The 15674-nt window shown below is 58.9% G+C and overlaps 1 protein-coding gene and 1 long non-coding RNA gene across 15 annotated transcripts in view; one reads left to right on the plus strand and one right to left on the minus strand.

The window, feature by feature from the left end:
- TNS1 (tensin 1) overlaps positions 1–15674 on the plus strand; it is a 204346-nt gene that overhangs the window by 65569 nt on the left and 123103 nt on the right. Inside the window, exon 1 of one of the 14 annotated variants that reach the window (XM_077885497.1) lies at positions 3069–3270. The exons of 12 other annotated variants lie outside the window; for them this stretch is intronic. Coding sequence is in view for 1 of the 2 variants with exons in the window: in XM_077885492.1 (XP_077741618.1) it covers positions 7517–7522 (6 nt within the window). In the remaining variant the exon portion in view is untranslated. Of the gene's footprint in view, positions 1–3068; positions 3271–7028; positions 7523–15674 lie in introns of those variants that run through there. One more of the 14 variants, XM_077885492.1, reaches the window with a different exon arrangement.
- On the minus strand, positions 79–3779 carry LOC144306151 (uncharacterized). Its single transcript, XR_013373176.1, has 2 exons — positions 3380–3779; positions 79–2678 (listed from the first exon to the last, which is right to left on the minus strand). It is a non-coding gene; the product is annotated as an uncharacterized LOC144306151 (long non-coding RNA).

The following is a 15674-nucleotide window of genomic DNA, read 5'->3' on the forward strand; positions in this document are numbered from 1 at the left end:
TGTGAGATGCTGGGACTGACATGGGAAAGCCCGGGTCGGGGGGGCGGCGGCGGTGGAGCATCAGCTATGGGACAGCTCTTGGAAATAAAAGGGAAGGCTTTTATTTTTCTTTGGGATCCTCTAGCTCTTCGACTTCCTGTCTGTGTGGTTTCTAGAGACTTGCTGAATTCACGCTTCTGTGCCCAGGTGCTGGAGCAGGAGGGCTGGGAAAGAGGGGTGTTTTGGGGTGGACGATAGAACGAGGCATCTCTAGGGGCTCCTGGCAAGCAGCTGAGGCTGGCATGTCTCAGAGCTCCTCCTGTCTGCTGCAGACCTGGGGTGGTTGGGGTGCGCCTGGGACGTCATGTACATGGTCCTCGTATCTTAGCACAGTCAGTTTTTTATACAGCTTTGAAGATAAAAGTCTGCCAAAGTTGTCTGGGGTACAGTCTGGTGCAGAATCAAGCGTTTAAAAGTGCTCTTTTATTCAGTTCCATCCATCTCTCTACCATCCGTTTTTTCATTCTGCATTCTTTGAGAATCTAGGTGCCCACCTTGTGTTGGGCATTGAGCACACTGGGGTCGGGGAAGAGGATGAAGAATAAATCTTTGCTCAACTCACTGGGAGATCTAGAAGTGCACCCGACAAGTGAGTGTCCTGGCGTTAATGTATGAGCAAGAGCCTTGGGTGTTCAGAGGAAGGCAAGGTACCTACCAAATGGTGCAGTTGCAGAAGGACCCAGGGAGGATGTGGCTTTTGAGTTGAAGCCTGATTGCTGATGGAAGAGGGAATTGTGCCTTGAAAAGGCTCAGAGGTGGGGCTTTGTCACAGAGGGTCCTTCTGCAGAGCTCAGACTGGATCTGGTGGGCAGTGGAGAGCCGGGGACAGTTTGGTGTCAATCAGGGTGATAGTGGGTGTGCGTTAGGAGATGGAGAGGATCACCCTGGAATCAGATGTGCAGTCCTGCACTTGGGGATGGGGAGAGGGGTTCCCACTTTTGTGGCAGACTCCCCATCCACCTCTAGAGGAGCCCGGATTGCTGACGTGGAATCTCTCCCTTCCCTCACCTGACGGGGCTGATCTAAGCCCCCAAGCCACCCTTGGTCTGCAGGGGTGTGGGGGTGAGCAGGACAAGGCTATTGGGATTCACCTTTGCTCTAGAGTTGGGGCCAGTGAGGGCTGGGCAGGGAACCAAGGCCACTGGGCAGGTCTCCCGACACAGTCCTCAGGCTCAGAGGCACCGCCAGTGGGGCCATTCTCTCCCATCTCTGTCTCTGGCAGCACCCACACACACAGTCTGCGGCCACCGGCAAGGCTGGTAGGTTCTGATGTGCTGGAATCTGGGACTCTGGGAACCCAGGCTCTCCACTTAGGAAGGGGTGAAGTCATCTTGTTCTGGAGGCAGGGAGTGGGCGCAATGATGCTTCTGTCTCCACCCTGTCCACACAGGGTGCTGGGAAGGTGCCCCTCTTGCCTGAATCCACAGGGTTTCACTGTTGCCCAAGTGAGGGGGAGCAGCCCTCGGATGGCTTGACTATCACTGGCCCCGGATGCCCCCCTAATTTTTCCTGATGCCGTTTGCCCCTCCTCTGGGCCTTCCTTGTCACTTTACTCTTTGGAAGATTGAAGCTTGGAGAAGGGTTTGGCTGAATTAATACAAATTAGTGAGTGTTAGAACTGGAAGACATCTTGAGGACCTGTGGATTCAAACTCATCGTACAGCAGGGGAAACTGAGGCTTTGCGATGCAGATCACTGGCCCAGGACCTCCTACAAAGGCCGCCCAGATGGGCAAGAGAAGAGCCTGTCGGTCTCTGGAGGGCTGAGTGGTGGGGAGCTTGGCTCTGGAGCGAGCCTGTCCGAGGCTGAGTTTCCCCTCCATACCACCCTGCGTGGTCTCGGACAAGTCACCTAACCTCTCCAAGATCACTTTCTTCAGCTAGAATAAGGGAGACTTGAAGATTAAGTGAGAGAGAATATTTTTTAAGTGCCTGGCATGCAACAGGCGTGCAGCAAAATGACTTTTCCCTCCCGCCCAAAATAATCCCATCTGCTTCTTAACTCTTATCATTCACATGGTGCTGCAAACTTTTCAAATCGCATTTCCCCTGATGTTTGTAATTAAAAAAAATTTTTTGTGTGTGCATATAGAACAGTTGAAAGGATTATCAGGTAAGCTCCCTGGATTCTATAATGAATTCTCTGGCCTATTTGCTTTATAACATTTCTATTCTCTCTCCATCCATCAGTCCCTGTGATTGATGTATTTCAAAGAGAACTGAAGCAGGCATCTCATTAGCTAGAGGTCACTTCACATGGCTTTCGAATATAGGGTCACAAATGTCTTCACCCAGCCCACGAAGCCGAGAGAAAAAAGCAGTGACTGTTATCCCAGATTTGACAGATAAAGGGAAAAAAAAACCCAAACAGGTTCGGAAGTGAGAGTCTAGGTCTCCTGTCACAAAATGAGTTGGGACTGGCGTAGTAGATTGGGGTGCTCTACAGAAACTGGGAGCTGGTGCTCTCGTGGTTATCACCATTACCCTCTGACCAAACACCCTTCTCCAGTCAGCAGCCCTCTGCCCATTTCTCTGCAGCCGGGTTTGGGTTTCTTACCTGAGCTCCGGGACCTCTTGGCCACCTGTCACCAAGCCCTCCGATGCCCTGCTTCCGGTCCGGGCTGGCTACGGGGGCTGTGGCTGCGGGAGGGGAGGCCGCATTTCTGGGCCCGGAGGGGGCCCAGTGGGGCGTGGGGCACAGGGTGCAGGGAGGGGAGCAGGGTGCAAGGAAGGGCGCAGGGTGCAGAGAGGAGAGCAGGGTGCAGGGAGGGGAGCAGGGTGCAAGGAAGGGCGCAGGGTGCAGGGAGGTGCGCAGGGTGCAGGGAGGGGAGCAGGGTGCAAGGAAGGGCGCAGGGTGCAGGGAGGGGCGCAGGGTGCAGGGAGGGGAGCAGGGTGCAAGGAAGGGCGCAGGGTGCAGGGAGGGGCGCAGGGTGCAGGGAGGGGAGCCGAGCGCTGCAGGGGTTAAAGGAGGCGGCGGCTCCGGGAGGAGGGGAAGGAGGCGGTGCCCCGCCCGCGGGGAGGGAGCCGGCGCGCAGCGCCCTGGCCAGTTGTTCCCAGCAGTGGCCCTGGGACCAGCTCCGCCGCCCTGCCCGCTCCCGCCTGGACACAAGGCTCGCTCACGCCCTCCCCGGCCACCCGCCTCCTGCCAGCCGCACTGCTGCCCCGTCATTGCCCCCGCCGTGTCCCGGGAGCCCAGACACCCCCCGGCACCCGGTGGCCCTCGGCTGGGAAGGTGAGTGTGGGGTGTGGGTGCCGTGAGGGCTGTAACTTAGGGGAGGGCGAGGCCAGCCCCCCTGGTCGCAGGTCCGGCTTGGCTTGTCCTCCCCCCTCCCCAGGCCAACCTGTCAGTCTCCTGTCTCCTGCCTTTGGTGTCTGCTTCCGGCAGGGATGTTGGGGTGCGGTGGTCCCCGCTCTGAGGGACCAGTCGGAAGGAGTTTCCTTTGCTGGGGAAGTTGCTGGTGTCAGTGGCTGCTTGAGGCTGAGGCCAGCAGGGCGAGAGGGGGAGGTTGGGAGCAGGAGTCTCAGGAGGTACTGGTCTCTTCCCCTGCCCCTGCCTGCTGCCCATCCCAGGGCTGGCCGGAGAGGGAGACCGAGAGGGAGACGCGGCCAGGACCGGGGGATGCCACCCGCTGGAGCTGCTTCCGGGCCCTGTTCTCCTCCTTGGGGCTCTCCTTGCTCCCCGCTCTCATCTCCTGGAGGGAGGGGCCGGCAGGCCTGGAAGGGTTGCCCTGCCGCCCTCCCCTCAGCCCGGGCACCTGGGCACCTGGGCACTGCCGAGCATGAGTGCCCCTGCCGGTCCCCCCGCCCCCGCCCGCCCCCCAGCAGCTCTTACTCCCTCCTCACCCCTCTGGGCAGAAATGGCTAATCCAGGTGGTTAATGAACAGACACAGGCAGCTGCCTTCCACCCCCCTCTCCTTCCTCTCTTCCTGCTCCCCATCTCCTCCTCTGACCCTCGGGTGCCCTACCTGCCACCCCTTCCCCAGTGGGAGAGTAGGCAGCGCTAACCTCAGTGTCTGGCCTCCCACCCCCCCCAATTCAGGACCAGGGCCAGGACGGCCTGCCCAGATGTTTTTAGGCTGGCCACTGTCCTAGAAGAGGAAACTGGGAGGGGGGACCGAGGGGTGACCAGGAGAGGCCTGCTGCGCTCCCAAGCTGGGCTCCCTGCAGGGGTGGGATGGGGCTAGTGGACCGGATGGGTGCTGGGTAGGGGAGGGCAGGACACGCAGTTGTGGGATGAGGGTCAGAGGACGAACTGGAAACCGGGGTTCCAGAGGCTTCTGGGACAGGGGTTTCTCTTGTGGAAGCCGCAGAGTCAAAGCAGCGGGGTCAGGAGGGCGTGGGGAGCGCTCTCTTTCCTCGAGTCTCTGCAGGGCCCCTTCCTGAAGCTGCCTGGGTGGGGTGGGGACCATTGTGGCTCAGACTTGGCGTTAAGTTGCTTCTGGCTCTGCCAGCTGGCGCCTCCTCCTGTCTCCCCCACCCTCACTCTCCCCCAGGTCCTCGGAGCTTGCTACAGCGAGCGCCACCCTGCCGGACCCCTCCGGCCCGGGCTGTGGGGACCAGGCTCCGCGTGGGGAGCGGGTAGGAGAGCTGCCCCGGTGCTGGGATCCCGGGTTGGGGACGGTCTCCGCCAGTCTGCAGGACCCCAGGGTGGTGATGTGGGACCTTCGGCTTCCAGACCCCTGCCTCTCCTTCCCTCCGGCTCACCCGGTACTGCTCCCCACTTCACTTCCCTCAGAGCCCCAGCTTCGAGTCTCCCAGGGGGGCTGCAGCATCCAGAATCCTGTACACCGGGAGCTGGCGGCTGGGCGGAGGGGGGCTGGGCGGGGTGCAGGTGAGTTCAGAGCTGACCTTGCTGTCCGGTGACCATCTTCCCATCTCTGGGGGACTAGAGCGAGGGGGTTTGGGCATTCTCAGTGCCCTGGGTGTAGTGAGGTAGGAACAGGAAGCAAAGAGGGAGAAAGGATTTTTGTTTGGTGAAGGAAGCTTGGCTCAGGTTTAGCGAAGGGTTTCTTAAGAGGCCTGGCTGCTCAGCGAGAGAATGGGCTGCCTTGTAAGGTAGTGAGCTTCCCGTTCTGGGGGGAGTTCAGACAGAGGCTGGAAACAGCTTGGAAGGATTCCTGAGCGGGGATGCGGTTAGGAGAGATGACCCTGACGGTCTCTTGGGATGCTGAGGTCCTGGGATACTTGGGAGTCAGAAATTCTCTGACACCCGGAATGGGGGAGCCGGAAGGCGCGGCCTCCGCCCTGCCAGCCCCTGCCAGCGTTGGGGAGCCCAGAGCCTGACGCCCTCCCCTCGCACCCACTGCTCGCTCTCCTACCAGGTCTGCCCCAGCTGCTTCCTGCAAAGATTCGAAGTTTCTTCCGATTCTTCCTGCCTCACTCTGAGCCGTGCCCTGCTGGTTAACCCCACGAGGGCCAGCACAGACCCGTGGGCTGCGTGACGCGGTGCGGGATGGGGGCGCCTGGAGGCCTTGCCCCCTGCCCCCTGCACTTAGAGCCCTTGCTCCTAGCTAAGGGATTAGGGGCAGGGGTGTGAGGATTAGGGGCAGGGGTGCGTTTGGAGGTTCCAGAGCTCAAGCTCCTGCCCAGTGTGTCGTCCTCTATCCGCACCCCCCACTATGGGAAGGGGCCTCCCCAGCCTGCCTGGAGATCTTTGGGGTGACTCTCACTTGAGCCTCAGTTTCCAAATTTGTGAAATAACACAGGGTTGTCAGGACAGCCTGAAACGGTTTGCGGGTTTGTGTAAGTCGTGGTGGGGTTGCTGGGGAGGAGCGTGGGAGGAGCAGGTCACCTCACTCCCTCCACACTGTCTCTCCAGACTTGTTTCCCTGCACCAGGCACGGGGAGGAGAGAGGCAGGTGGGGTTGGGGTTAGGGATTTCTGGGCACCAAACCCCGGGAGGCTGGGGCTTTTCCTGTCAAGGGGAGCTTCTGGGCTGGGCTCAGGACCCACCTGGGCTCCGTCCTTCCTGTCCCAGCCTGCGTCTCCCCCCGAGCCCCTGTGACTCCTTTTCTCCTGAGTGGCGAGGGTGAAGGAGTAGGGTCTGAGGTCACCCGGGTCAGCCCCCCGCCCTCCCGCCCCATCTCCAGTCAGTCCTGGCTTGGCCTGACGATGAAGTCCTCTTCCGAGTCTGTCTAGTTCCTCGTCTCGAGCCGGGACCAGATGAGGCTGCTTCATCAGGACACTCTGTCCCCTGGCCCGACAGGGACCCAGTAGCGGGGCGGGAAGGCGAAATGCCCAGTGCGCCCTTGAGCCTCGCCCAGTCAGGGTCAGAGCTGGTGTGGACGGCGACGGCTCTGAGCCACGGGCTGTTCTTGTGGCCTATTTCTGGGGCCACAAGTCTCTCCCCAGAAAGGGAAACAGAGGTCCAGCTGGGGGTCGTGTGCTGGAGGGGGGCAGAGAAAGACCCTCCCGGTTACTGGACTCTGAAAAAAGCCAAGTGGGTGTGATGCTGGGGGGAGGGGCAGAGAGGTTTTCAGAGACCCGAGGGACTCTTGTCCCCGGTGCTGTGTTCCCATGGCCCTGGCCCTCAGCTTTCAAGCCATTAGGGGCACAGAGGTGTGGGCACCAGCGAGCTGGAACGAGAGGAGTGGGGTGGCGGGGCTGCCAGCCTTGCGGGCCGTGCCCAGCCCCCTGGGTGCCCTGCTCCATTATGCAAGGTCACACCTGGCCCTCCTCTCCTTCCTTCTCTCAAATTGCCCGAAGTGCTTTCCCAAGAGGGGAGGTGGCAGGAGGCACAACCGGGTCCCTTGCTTGCCTCTACTCAGATTGGTGACCGTGGCCGTCTTCCCACTTGTCCACACCTAGGTTTCCCTCCGAGAGATGGTCGGTGTCCGTGGCGTTGGAGCTTGGTGGGGTGGGGCGGGGTGGTAGGTGGGTGGGGTGGGGTGGTAGGTGGGCCCGAGCCAGGCCCTGGCGCTGCCTCCTCCGGGGCCAGTCTGGGCTCTGTAATCCCTGCCTTTTTAGGGCTGGAGGCTCGTAGCTCCGGCCTTGGCTGTTCGGGGAGGCAGGAGGGACTGGCCCAGGAGGGCGCGGTCCCGGGGAGCCAAGAGCAGTGACAGTAGTGGTGTCTGAGCCCAGTCTCTCGGCAGAGAATAGGGGACCCCTCCGCTTTCCTGGTGCTGGCAAACTTCCTGCGAGCCCACCTTTCTTCTGGCTGGATTACGAGCTCCTCGAGGGCAGGCCCGGGCCTTTCGCCTTCCTGGCGGTCGTTGCCACCTGCCTGGCAGGGTGTGCTCAGCGCTAACGAGGGGCAGCGGCCTGGGGGCTTGAGACGGCCGGGCCGGGGAGGTTTGCTAGGCCTGCACACAGGAGGTACACAGTGAGGCAGAAAACGTGGCTCCGAAGGCCAGATCGCTGGGGCCCAGCTCCGGCCCACGCTGCTGATTAGCTGCGTGGCTCTGGCAGGTGCCGAACCTCTCCAAGCCTCGGTTGTCTCGTCTGGAGTGTGGAGTAAGAATTGCACCTGTGTCACGGGATGGTTGTGAGTATCAGATGAGTTGGTTTTATTTGAAACACCTTGAACAGTGCCTGGCACATAGTAAGGGAGTGATAAATGTTAGTAACTGTTATTATTACGGGTCGGTGGTGGAGCTGGTGTTTCTCCAGGAGCTCCATTCTGGGTAGACTCTTCTCCGTCCCATGGTTGTTCCATCCCTAAGACAGGAGGATTATGGGACCAGAGAGTGGAGGGACCCCCTCAAGGGGTCCCAGCATCAGCCCAGAGAAGAGACTCTCTCCCCGCCCATGTCTCTGTCTCTCTGTCTCTGTCTCTCTCCCTGTGAGTGGGGGGAGGCGGGGAGCTAAGGGGACCTCCCGAGACCTTGTCTGCCCAGGGGAGCCGATGCAGAGCTGTGTTTATGGAGGACTCTGAGAAAGCTGCCATCACTGTAAACAAGATGCATTATTATAAACCAGTCCAAGCTCCCCTCCTTGGATCCCATCCCATCCCTTGATGAGAGTCACTGAATCAGAGACTCCCAGGCCTGGCAAGGACGTGGCTGGCCTGGCCTCCAGGCAGGCTACTCTTGACCATGGGTTATACCCAGGGGGGTGGCGCCTATATTTTAAAGTGGAATCTCCAGATAATTGCTGCAAGTTGCTGTGTCTCATACCCTCTGGGTCTCTCTGAAGTCTCTGAACCTGCATCCCTCTGGCTGCAACTTTAGGTTTCAGTCCCTGGTTTGGTGGGAAGTGGGGGAGCAGCATGCCCAGCCCTTCCTGCATGCCACATAGTTGGGAGCTCTGAACCCGTGGTCTGGGCGGGTCCTGGCCACACTCCCTCCTCATCCCAGGCTTCTGTCCTCTCTGGGGTCCTCCGCTTTCTCGTGCCTCTGACGTTCCTCATTAACAGGGGTCAGCCCTCCAGGCCTGGCAAGCTGCACTCTCCACCTAGCCCTCGTTCCCACCCAGGGAGGCTGGGGTTGCTCCAGGTCGGGGGTGAGCTCTATTTCCGGACCCCTGGCCCGCCCAGTTGCAGCTGCAAAAGGCATTAAGCATTTTTTTGGAGAAAGAATGGGTTTGGGTTGATGATGATGACAGCTGGGGAGGGTTCCTGAGCTCAACCCGGCCCTATCTCGCTTCCCCTGTGTAGCCCCTGCTCACCTCTGCTCCATTTCTGGGCCATTGCTCCTTTAGAGGAGGGGCTCGCCTTTGGCTCTTGACCTTGACCAGACCCGAACAATCCACTGGTCTACGACAACCCTTTATGGGGGGCAGTCTGTAGGTTAGGCCCTGGGCTTGGAGCTGGGGGGTAGGGGCGAGGGGTAGGCATGGGGTTTAAGGGCAGTATAAGAAAGGCCCAGGGCATGGGGAGAGCAGTGCACCTTCCCTTGCTGGGCCTGATGTCCTCACCTGTCAGTGAGAGGCTGGGGAGGTGCAGAGGCTGGAAAAGTCTATGAGTCCATCTCCCTGACTGAATCTCCCCTGGTCCCAGGCTGCGAGAACTTCACCTTGGGTTGACCTTGCTTCCCTCCTGCCCCGCCCCCACCCCTGGCAATCGCTGGCAGGAAGTCCTGCTGATTAGGGCCCTAATCACCGGCTGAGACTCCCAGAAACAGCCAGGCTGGTTGAGCAGAGAGGGGCAGGCCGACTGGCACAGGGAAAAGCTCCCACCAAGGAACATGAGCTAGGTGTTGGGCTGTGATGGGGGCACTTGATGCCTGCTTGTGACTGGGGGTGGGCTCCACAGTGGAGGCTGTGTGGCGGTGGCTGAGTCCTGCCGGGCACACGAGGCCCCTGATTATTCACTTAAAAGCCCTGTTTGGGCACCGACCCTATGCCAGGCAAGGTGCCAGGAGTATGGGGCTGCAAAGGTCGGGGGGACATGGTCTAGAAGAAACGAAGGAGAGTAGATGGATGGTTTCTGCCCAATGCAGAAGGAGGGTACGTCACGCAGGAAGCAGTGTGTGCGAGCTGATGGAGTGGAGAAAGTGTTGGGGAAGAGGTGCCACTTGAGATGGGTTTCGAAGGCTGAGAAGGAGTTCTGCAGGAGGCGGAAGGGACACAGACTCCTTCAGGCACCAGGGAGAGGCCTGCACGAAGGCACAGTGGCACGCGCATGACGATGGGTCAGATAACGCCCCGGCCCTGGGTTAGAGCGGACAGGATGCGCCGACCCTCCCGGCTCTGCTGCTTGCTGGCTGGGTGGCCTGGGCCGGACCTCGGCGTCCGCATCTGTCAGGTGGGGTGGATACTCAAACCTCATAGACCAGTGATGGGGATGAAATGAGATCCTACCTGCGAAGTGCCCTGCTTAGTGCCCGGCACAGGATAAGCCCCAGTAAGCGGGGTGTGTGTGTGGGTGGGGGGAAGGCCAGCTTTGGGGGAGCCTGCAGGTGTTGCTTGGGCCCCAGCCATGGGAGGATGTTCTGGGCCGGGTTAACTGGGAGCAGCAGAGGGCTTTGACGTGAAAATGTGATGGGACTGTTGTTTCGGAGGGTGATTGGGGCAGCTGTGAAGGCCATCCTGGCCGGGGAGATCCGGGGACAGGCCACAAGCCAGAGCCCTTGGAGTCCTCCGTCCACATTTCTCAACCCCACGCCGGGAAATCCTCTCCTGAATCACTTCCTCTCTCCCGGCTCCCTTCCCACGTGCTGCCCTCCTCTTCTGGATCCGGAGGCCTCCTGAAATCTCCTTCCTGGGAGACCTTTCAGGCCCGGAGAGAGCCCTCGCTGGCAAGGCTTCACACACAGGCCTGGCACGGGTGGATTGGAGCAGGTGGGAGCGAGGCGAGACCGCAGGCAGCTCGCAGTTCTAAGGAATCAAGAGGCTCCTCTCGGGGGGCATCCTTCACCGCCCCCGTCTGCCTGGCGCACAGTGGGCCCTCACTGTTTGTTGAATGAATGAACGAACAGGAGTGTGTCCCCAAGTTGGGGTGGAGAAGCCTGCCTGTTCTGAGGCCGAGGGTTCCCAGCCTGACCGTAAGTGGCCTGGTGAGTGTCTGTCCAGGGGCTGCCTGTCCAGAGCCACGAGGACTGTTGAGTGTCACCAGGCTGCTGGGGCGGCGGGGGTTCAGTGGCTGCGTGGATGAGGAAGCAGGGATCTTAGGAGCTTAACCGTGGAGCGAGGTCCTCTCATGAGGCAGGGAGTCAACATGAGACGCTGTAGCCACGGCGTCTGCATTTAGGTGTTGACCCCACCTCTTGCAGAGTGTGTGACTGTGGAGAACTTTCCTAACCTGCCAGTGCTTTAGTTTACTCATCTGTCAAAAGTGGGAAATAAATAGAACCATGTCCAGCAGGGAGGCTATGCTATGTGACCCTTGGTTATTATTACTGCTATTGTTATTTCGTTGGTGCAGAGGGAGACAGGCAGGCAGGGGCCTCCGGGCGGGGATGGGTGCCCCGAGCCGGTGGGAGAGCGCGAGAGACACAGGCTCCTCGGTGCCTCATGAGCTGCCTCGAACACCGCACATGGGGCTGTGTCTGATGTGGCCGGCTGGGCTGAGCTGGGCGTGGGAGCGGAGGCCGAGGCCAGCCTGGATTCCAGGCGGGAGCCCTGGGAGAGCAGGGGTGAGCCGGGGCGAGGGGCAGCGGGGAGGAGAGGTGAGCAGAGAGGAGGCCACTGGGACCCCAGGAATTCCTCCCATCATGTCCTGCCAGAAGGCCTGGCCCTTTAGCTCCATGGCCTCCGGCAGCCCATGGTCCAGCTCCCCGTCTGCCGTGTTCCTAATGCCCCGTCACTGTTAGAAAGTGACTGGCTCCCACTAACCACTGTTTGGCTGCAACTCCTTCCTTCTTGTCTCATCTGGACTTCAGCTCTCCCAACTTCAGTGCTTTGGGATATGGGGGTGGGGTGGGGTGTGTGAGCGTGGGCTTTCCGGGCCTGCTCCAGCCAGCTCTGTGGGGTGAAGGGACTTGCAGTGAGTGGAGGGACTGGTGGCAGGGGGGTCAGGCAGACTGTTTCCAGTCCCTCTTCGGTGCCTTGGGCAAATCACATCCCCTCTCTGGGCTTCAGTTTCTTCATTTGTAAGACAAGCGGTTGGCCTTAGGAGAGCTCTCCGTTTCTCTAACCGCTGCTGACACTCTGCAAGGCTCTGCATCTCTCTGAACAGAGAGGCTCTTGTTCTTGGGGCTGTTGGAGGAGCCATGCAGCATGGAAGTTGGGGTCCCGGAAGGTCTTCAGGCATCTGCGGGGAAGCCAGCTGAGATGTTGGGGAGATCCCTTCTAGCCCTGGGATTGGAAGGTTCTGTGCCCAGTGACCACTCCTCCAGGCAGCTCCGTTTCTTGGAACAGAGTGGAGGGTAACAGCTGTCAGGTTGAGTGGGCCGGAGTCTCTGGGGCTCTGTCCCGGTGACTCAGGTGGAGGGAGATGCGCTGGCAGGATTGGAGCTCGCGAAGCAAGGGAGAGAACCGTCCAGATCCTTCGGCCCTCTTTGGCCTCTCTCAGGGAGCAGAGTGGGAGTGAGTGTTGTGCTGGGGGGCAGGGTGCAGAGAAGAGTGAGTAACAGTCGTGAGTAATGGCCCAGTGTCTCTGCTCAGCAGGTGGCTCCTAGTCTGCAGCGCTGTCTGAGGCTCCGGAAACGCTCCCTGGAGGCCCAGCCACTGAGTCACGGCAGCCTGAGCTCTTTAGGAGCAGGGGTCCAGGCTGGCCTGCCCACTCGCCCGCTCCCTTCGCCTCTCTGCGCCCCTCTGCATTAGCGCCTCCTACCAGCTATCCCACCGCACCCTCTAGGCTGCACACAGCTGCCCTGTCCTGTCTTCTGAGCACCCGGTGGCTTGGGTTGCCTGCAGGAGTAGAGATGCTGCAGGCTGGCTGTTCTGGGTTTGAGTCCCAGCTCAACTGCTCATGGCCGTGTGACCTTGGGCACCTTACTTTTCTTGCTGAGCTTCTTTGGCCTCCTATGGAAAGAGAGATTTGTCTGTTGTGCTTACCGTTGAAAGGGTTAAATGTGATCCCATGTCTATAGGACACAGCACATTCTAGGTATTTGGATAATTCATGTCCATCAAGCCCTAACCTCTGTTTTGCTCCTCTTCACCACCTCCCCCTTAACATTCCTGCTCCCATGCTTTTATTTTGTGATTTTCAGGATGTTTATCCTCCTATCGGATCGTACGAGCCCCTATCGGATCAGTGGCTCGTACACTTACCCTCCTGTTTCTGACACCTCCTACCCAGCTTCCATCAGTCAGCGTGCTTCGTCCCTCACCTGCTCAGGATGGGCAGGATGCAAGTAGGGGGGAGAGAGTCCAGGGGGAGTTTGTTGCTGGCCTCGCTGCGGTGGATGGGCTGGGTCCTGTGGGCACTTGGAGAGCTGGGTGAGTGTTCAGACTTGACCCCCCCACCTCTGCTGGTTCATGCTCTCACCTCCAGTCTGCCCACATGGACCATCCCCCCCGCACTCCGTGGCTCCCCCCTTTCCCCCCACCCCTGTGGGTATGCTGGTGGGGCTGCTGTGTTCCCATCAGGGCCGCTGTGCTCGGGGTGGGGCCGGGAGCACCAGGGAGTGACTTTGCATCTGGACCTGGCAGTGGTCCTGCGGCCTGTGTGTGTGCTATGGGGTGTGTGCTCTGTGTCTGGACCTCAGCAGTGTCTCTGGGCCACCGGGTCCGTAGCTGATGGGAGCCCTCGCTCCTGTCTGTTTAAAATCCGCCTGGGTTTTGGGAACCGGAGAGAGCCGGGTCTTCCACCGCCCCTCCCTCCGGCAACCCCTTCCCTCCAGACCTGGTTTCAGATGCGTGCATCTCGGAGGTTTTCCTGGAGAACAAGGAAACATTGCAGGGGGGTGGATATGCGTCAGATGGAGCCGAACAATGCTGGTGACAGCCAGGCCTCCGCTGGCCTTCAGTGCTGGCTGCGCGTCAAGTCTCTGCTGCCGCTAATTGGGAGCCAGAGGGGGCTTCCTGCGTCTCGGCCACAGATAGATTTAAAGGAGCAACATGGGGCTGGGCTGCCCTGCCCTCGGGACTCCTGCTTCCGGGGCTCCTGGTGCAGTTGGTCAGAGCAGATGGGGTTCCAGAACACCAGCCCTTGACATGTGCTAATTGTGCAGAACCATCACTAACTCCTCCTGGTGCTGATGTCTGGGTCCAGGACTTTCCTACATAAAGTGCATTTTCGGATAACTGAAGCTGAGGCCAGAGTTGAAAGCTCTGGGGAAAAAAAGGTGGATTTTTGTTTTGTTTTGTTTTTGGGTGGGAATGAATCTTTTGCATTGTATTATACTGTCTTCGGCTCTGACTTATCGGTGGATGGGGCCCTGTAAATTGACTACTTCTCATTTGTTATACTTCTTCAGATTATTCTTCTGTTACGAGGGCATAAGAACAGAGCCTACCTCACAGGATGGAAGTGATGATTTTTTAAAGATTTAAAAAAAAATATTTTATTTGAGAGAGAGAGAAAGGGAGAGCAGGAGCAGGGGGAGGAGCAGAGGGAGAGGGAGAGAATCTCCAGCAGACTCCGAGCTGAGTGCAGAGCCTGATCTGATGCAGGACTTGATCTCAGGACCGCAAGATCATGACCTGAGCTGAAACCAAGAGCCGGATGCCCAACCAACTGAGCTGCCCAGGCGCCGCTGAAGTGACGGTCTGATGAGCTGAGATGCATGCAATGCTTAGAATGGGGTCCAGGGCCTCGTCCACACGTGCAGTTTACTGCCCTGGACATGAAGACACGGAGGCGCGTGTGTGCAGCCCGCTCGATGGAAGGGGCCTCCCGTGTACCAAGCGTGTGCTGTGTTCTAGGACTTCTTAATTGTGTCGACTCGGTCAGTTTTATTAACTTGCACCCTGCAAAGCAGGTCTCCTCATCCCCATTTTACAGACGAGGAGATAGACTCAGGGACCTTTAGAAGGAAGTGGCGGTCTGTGGCAAAGTGGTATTTGAAGCCACACCTGACGCCCAGTCCCATGCTTTTCTGTCCCATGTCTTGCTTTTGCTGGGAAACTCAGGGCCTCTCGATGTGTTGAGGAATTTGGAAGTAAGGATCCACAGCCAGAAGGTGTTAGGTGTGATCCTTCAGAACTGAATCTGCTCCCAGCTCCCGGTCCTTGGTTAGATTCCGAGCTGTCTGGAATCAGGCCATGAGACAGAATGACCTGTAAGGGGTCCAGGGAATGTAAGGCCACAGATGGGCTCTTCGGAGATAGAATTTTCTCCCGGGTATCGTGAGCTTGGGGTTCCTTTCATTTTCTTTTGGCATCCTTAAATTCTTTAAAAAAAGAAAAAAAAAAAAGTAGGTAGACACTGGGAGGGACTTCCTGATGGCTAGCAGCATAGGGCAGTCGAAGCTGCCCGAAGAGCCCACACGAGTTTTCTTCAAATTGGAGATGCTTTCTTTTACATGTTGGTGTTTGTGAAATCGGTAGGCGTCTTGCAATTGAAGCGCACGTTTTGAGGAGCCTTTTTCCCTCTCCAAAGCTGTCACCACCCGATGGAAGGTGCCCCAGGCACCTTCAAGATTAGGAAGCAGGGTGGTAAAGCCTGTGGTTTGCAGGTGCAGGGGGGAGGGAGAGGCCAGGAGGCCCTTGTCCTGCCCCCACCCCCAGGAGACTCCGGCCTAGTTTAAGAAGGCAGAGGGACCCCCTGGTGTTTGTGTGGGCTTGAGTGTGGCCCCAGAATTCTCAAATCTGGCCTGGCCCAGCGCCCCCCACCCCCGCTGCCACTGCTTCTCCCCCACCCTCAGCCTCCTTCTCCACGTCCCAGGACCCGGGTACGTTTCTCAGCAGTTCCCGAGCCCTTTGACTTTTTGGGCTTCCCCCTTGCTCTGAGCTGTTTTTCCCATGCGTCCTTCCTGCCTCACTGTTCTGGCACAGTTTAGGGTCAAAGACTTTTGTCCCTTCAAGTTCTCATCTAGGGACAGAAATCCTCAGTGGGGAGTGAGGGGGGCTGGGCGCACGGCCTCCCTCTGGGCGTAATTTCTGGAAAAACAGATGGGTTTGAATCCCAGGGAGATAATAGCCCTCTTCATACCTTCATTATAGCAGTTTACTGGGCTCTTTTATAATTCCCTGTTTACATGTGTGGCCTCCTCCACTGGGCCCCAAGTTCCCCTCCTGGGCCAGGCCGTCCTTATTCATCTCTGTCTCCCTTGCTGGGAACCTGGCACCGAGGGACCCTCCTTAGTGCTGTTGAGTGAATGCATGGTCTTGCTTCCCATGCCTGTCACCCTCCTCTGCCCCCGGTTCCA

Source organism: Canis aureus, chromosome 36 (assembly GCF_053574225.1).
Source record: "Canis aureus isolate CA01 chromosome 36, VMU_Caureus_v.1.0, whole genome shotgun sequence".
NCBI lineage: Eukaryota > Metazoa > Chordata > Mammalia > Carnivora > Canidae > Canis > Canis aureus.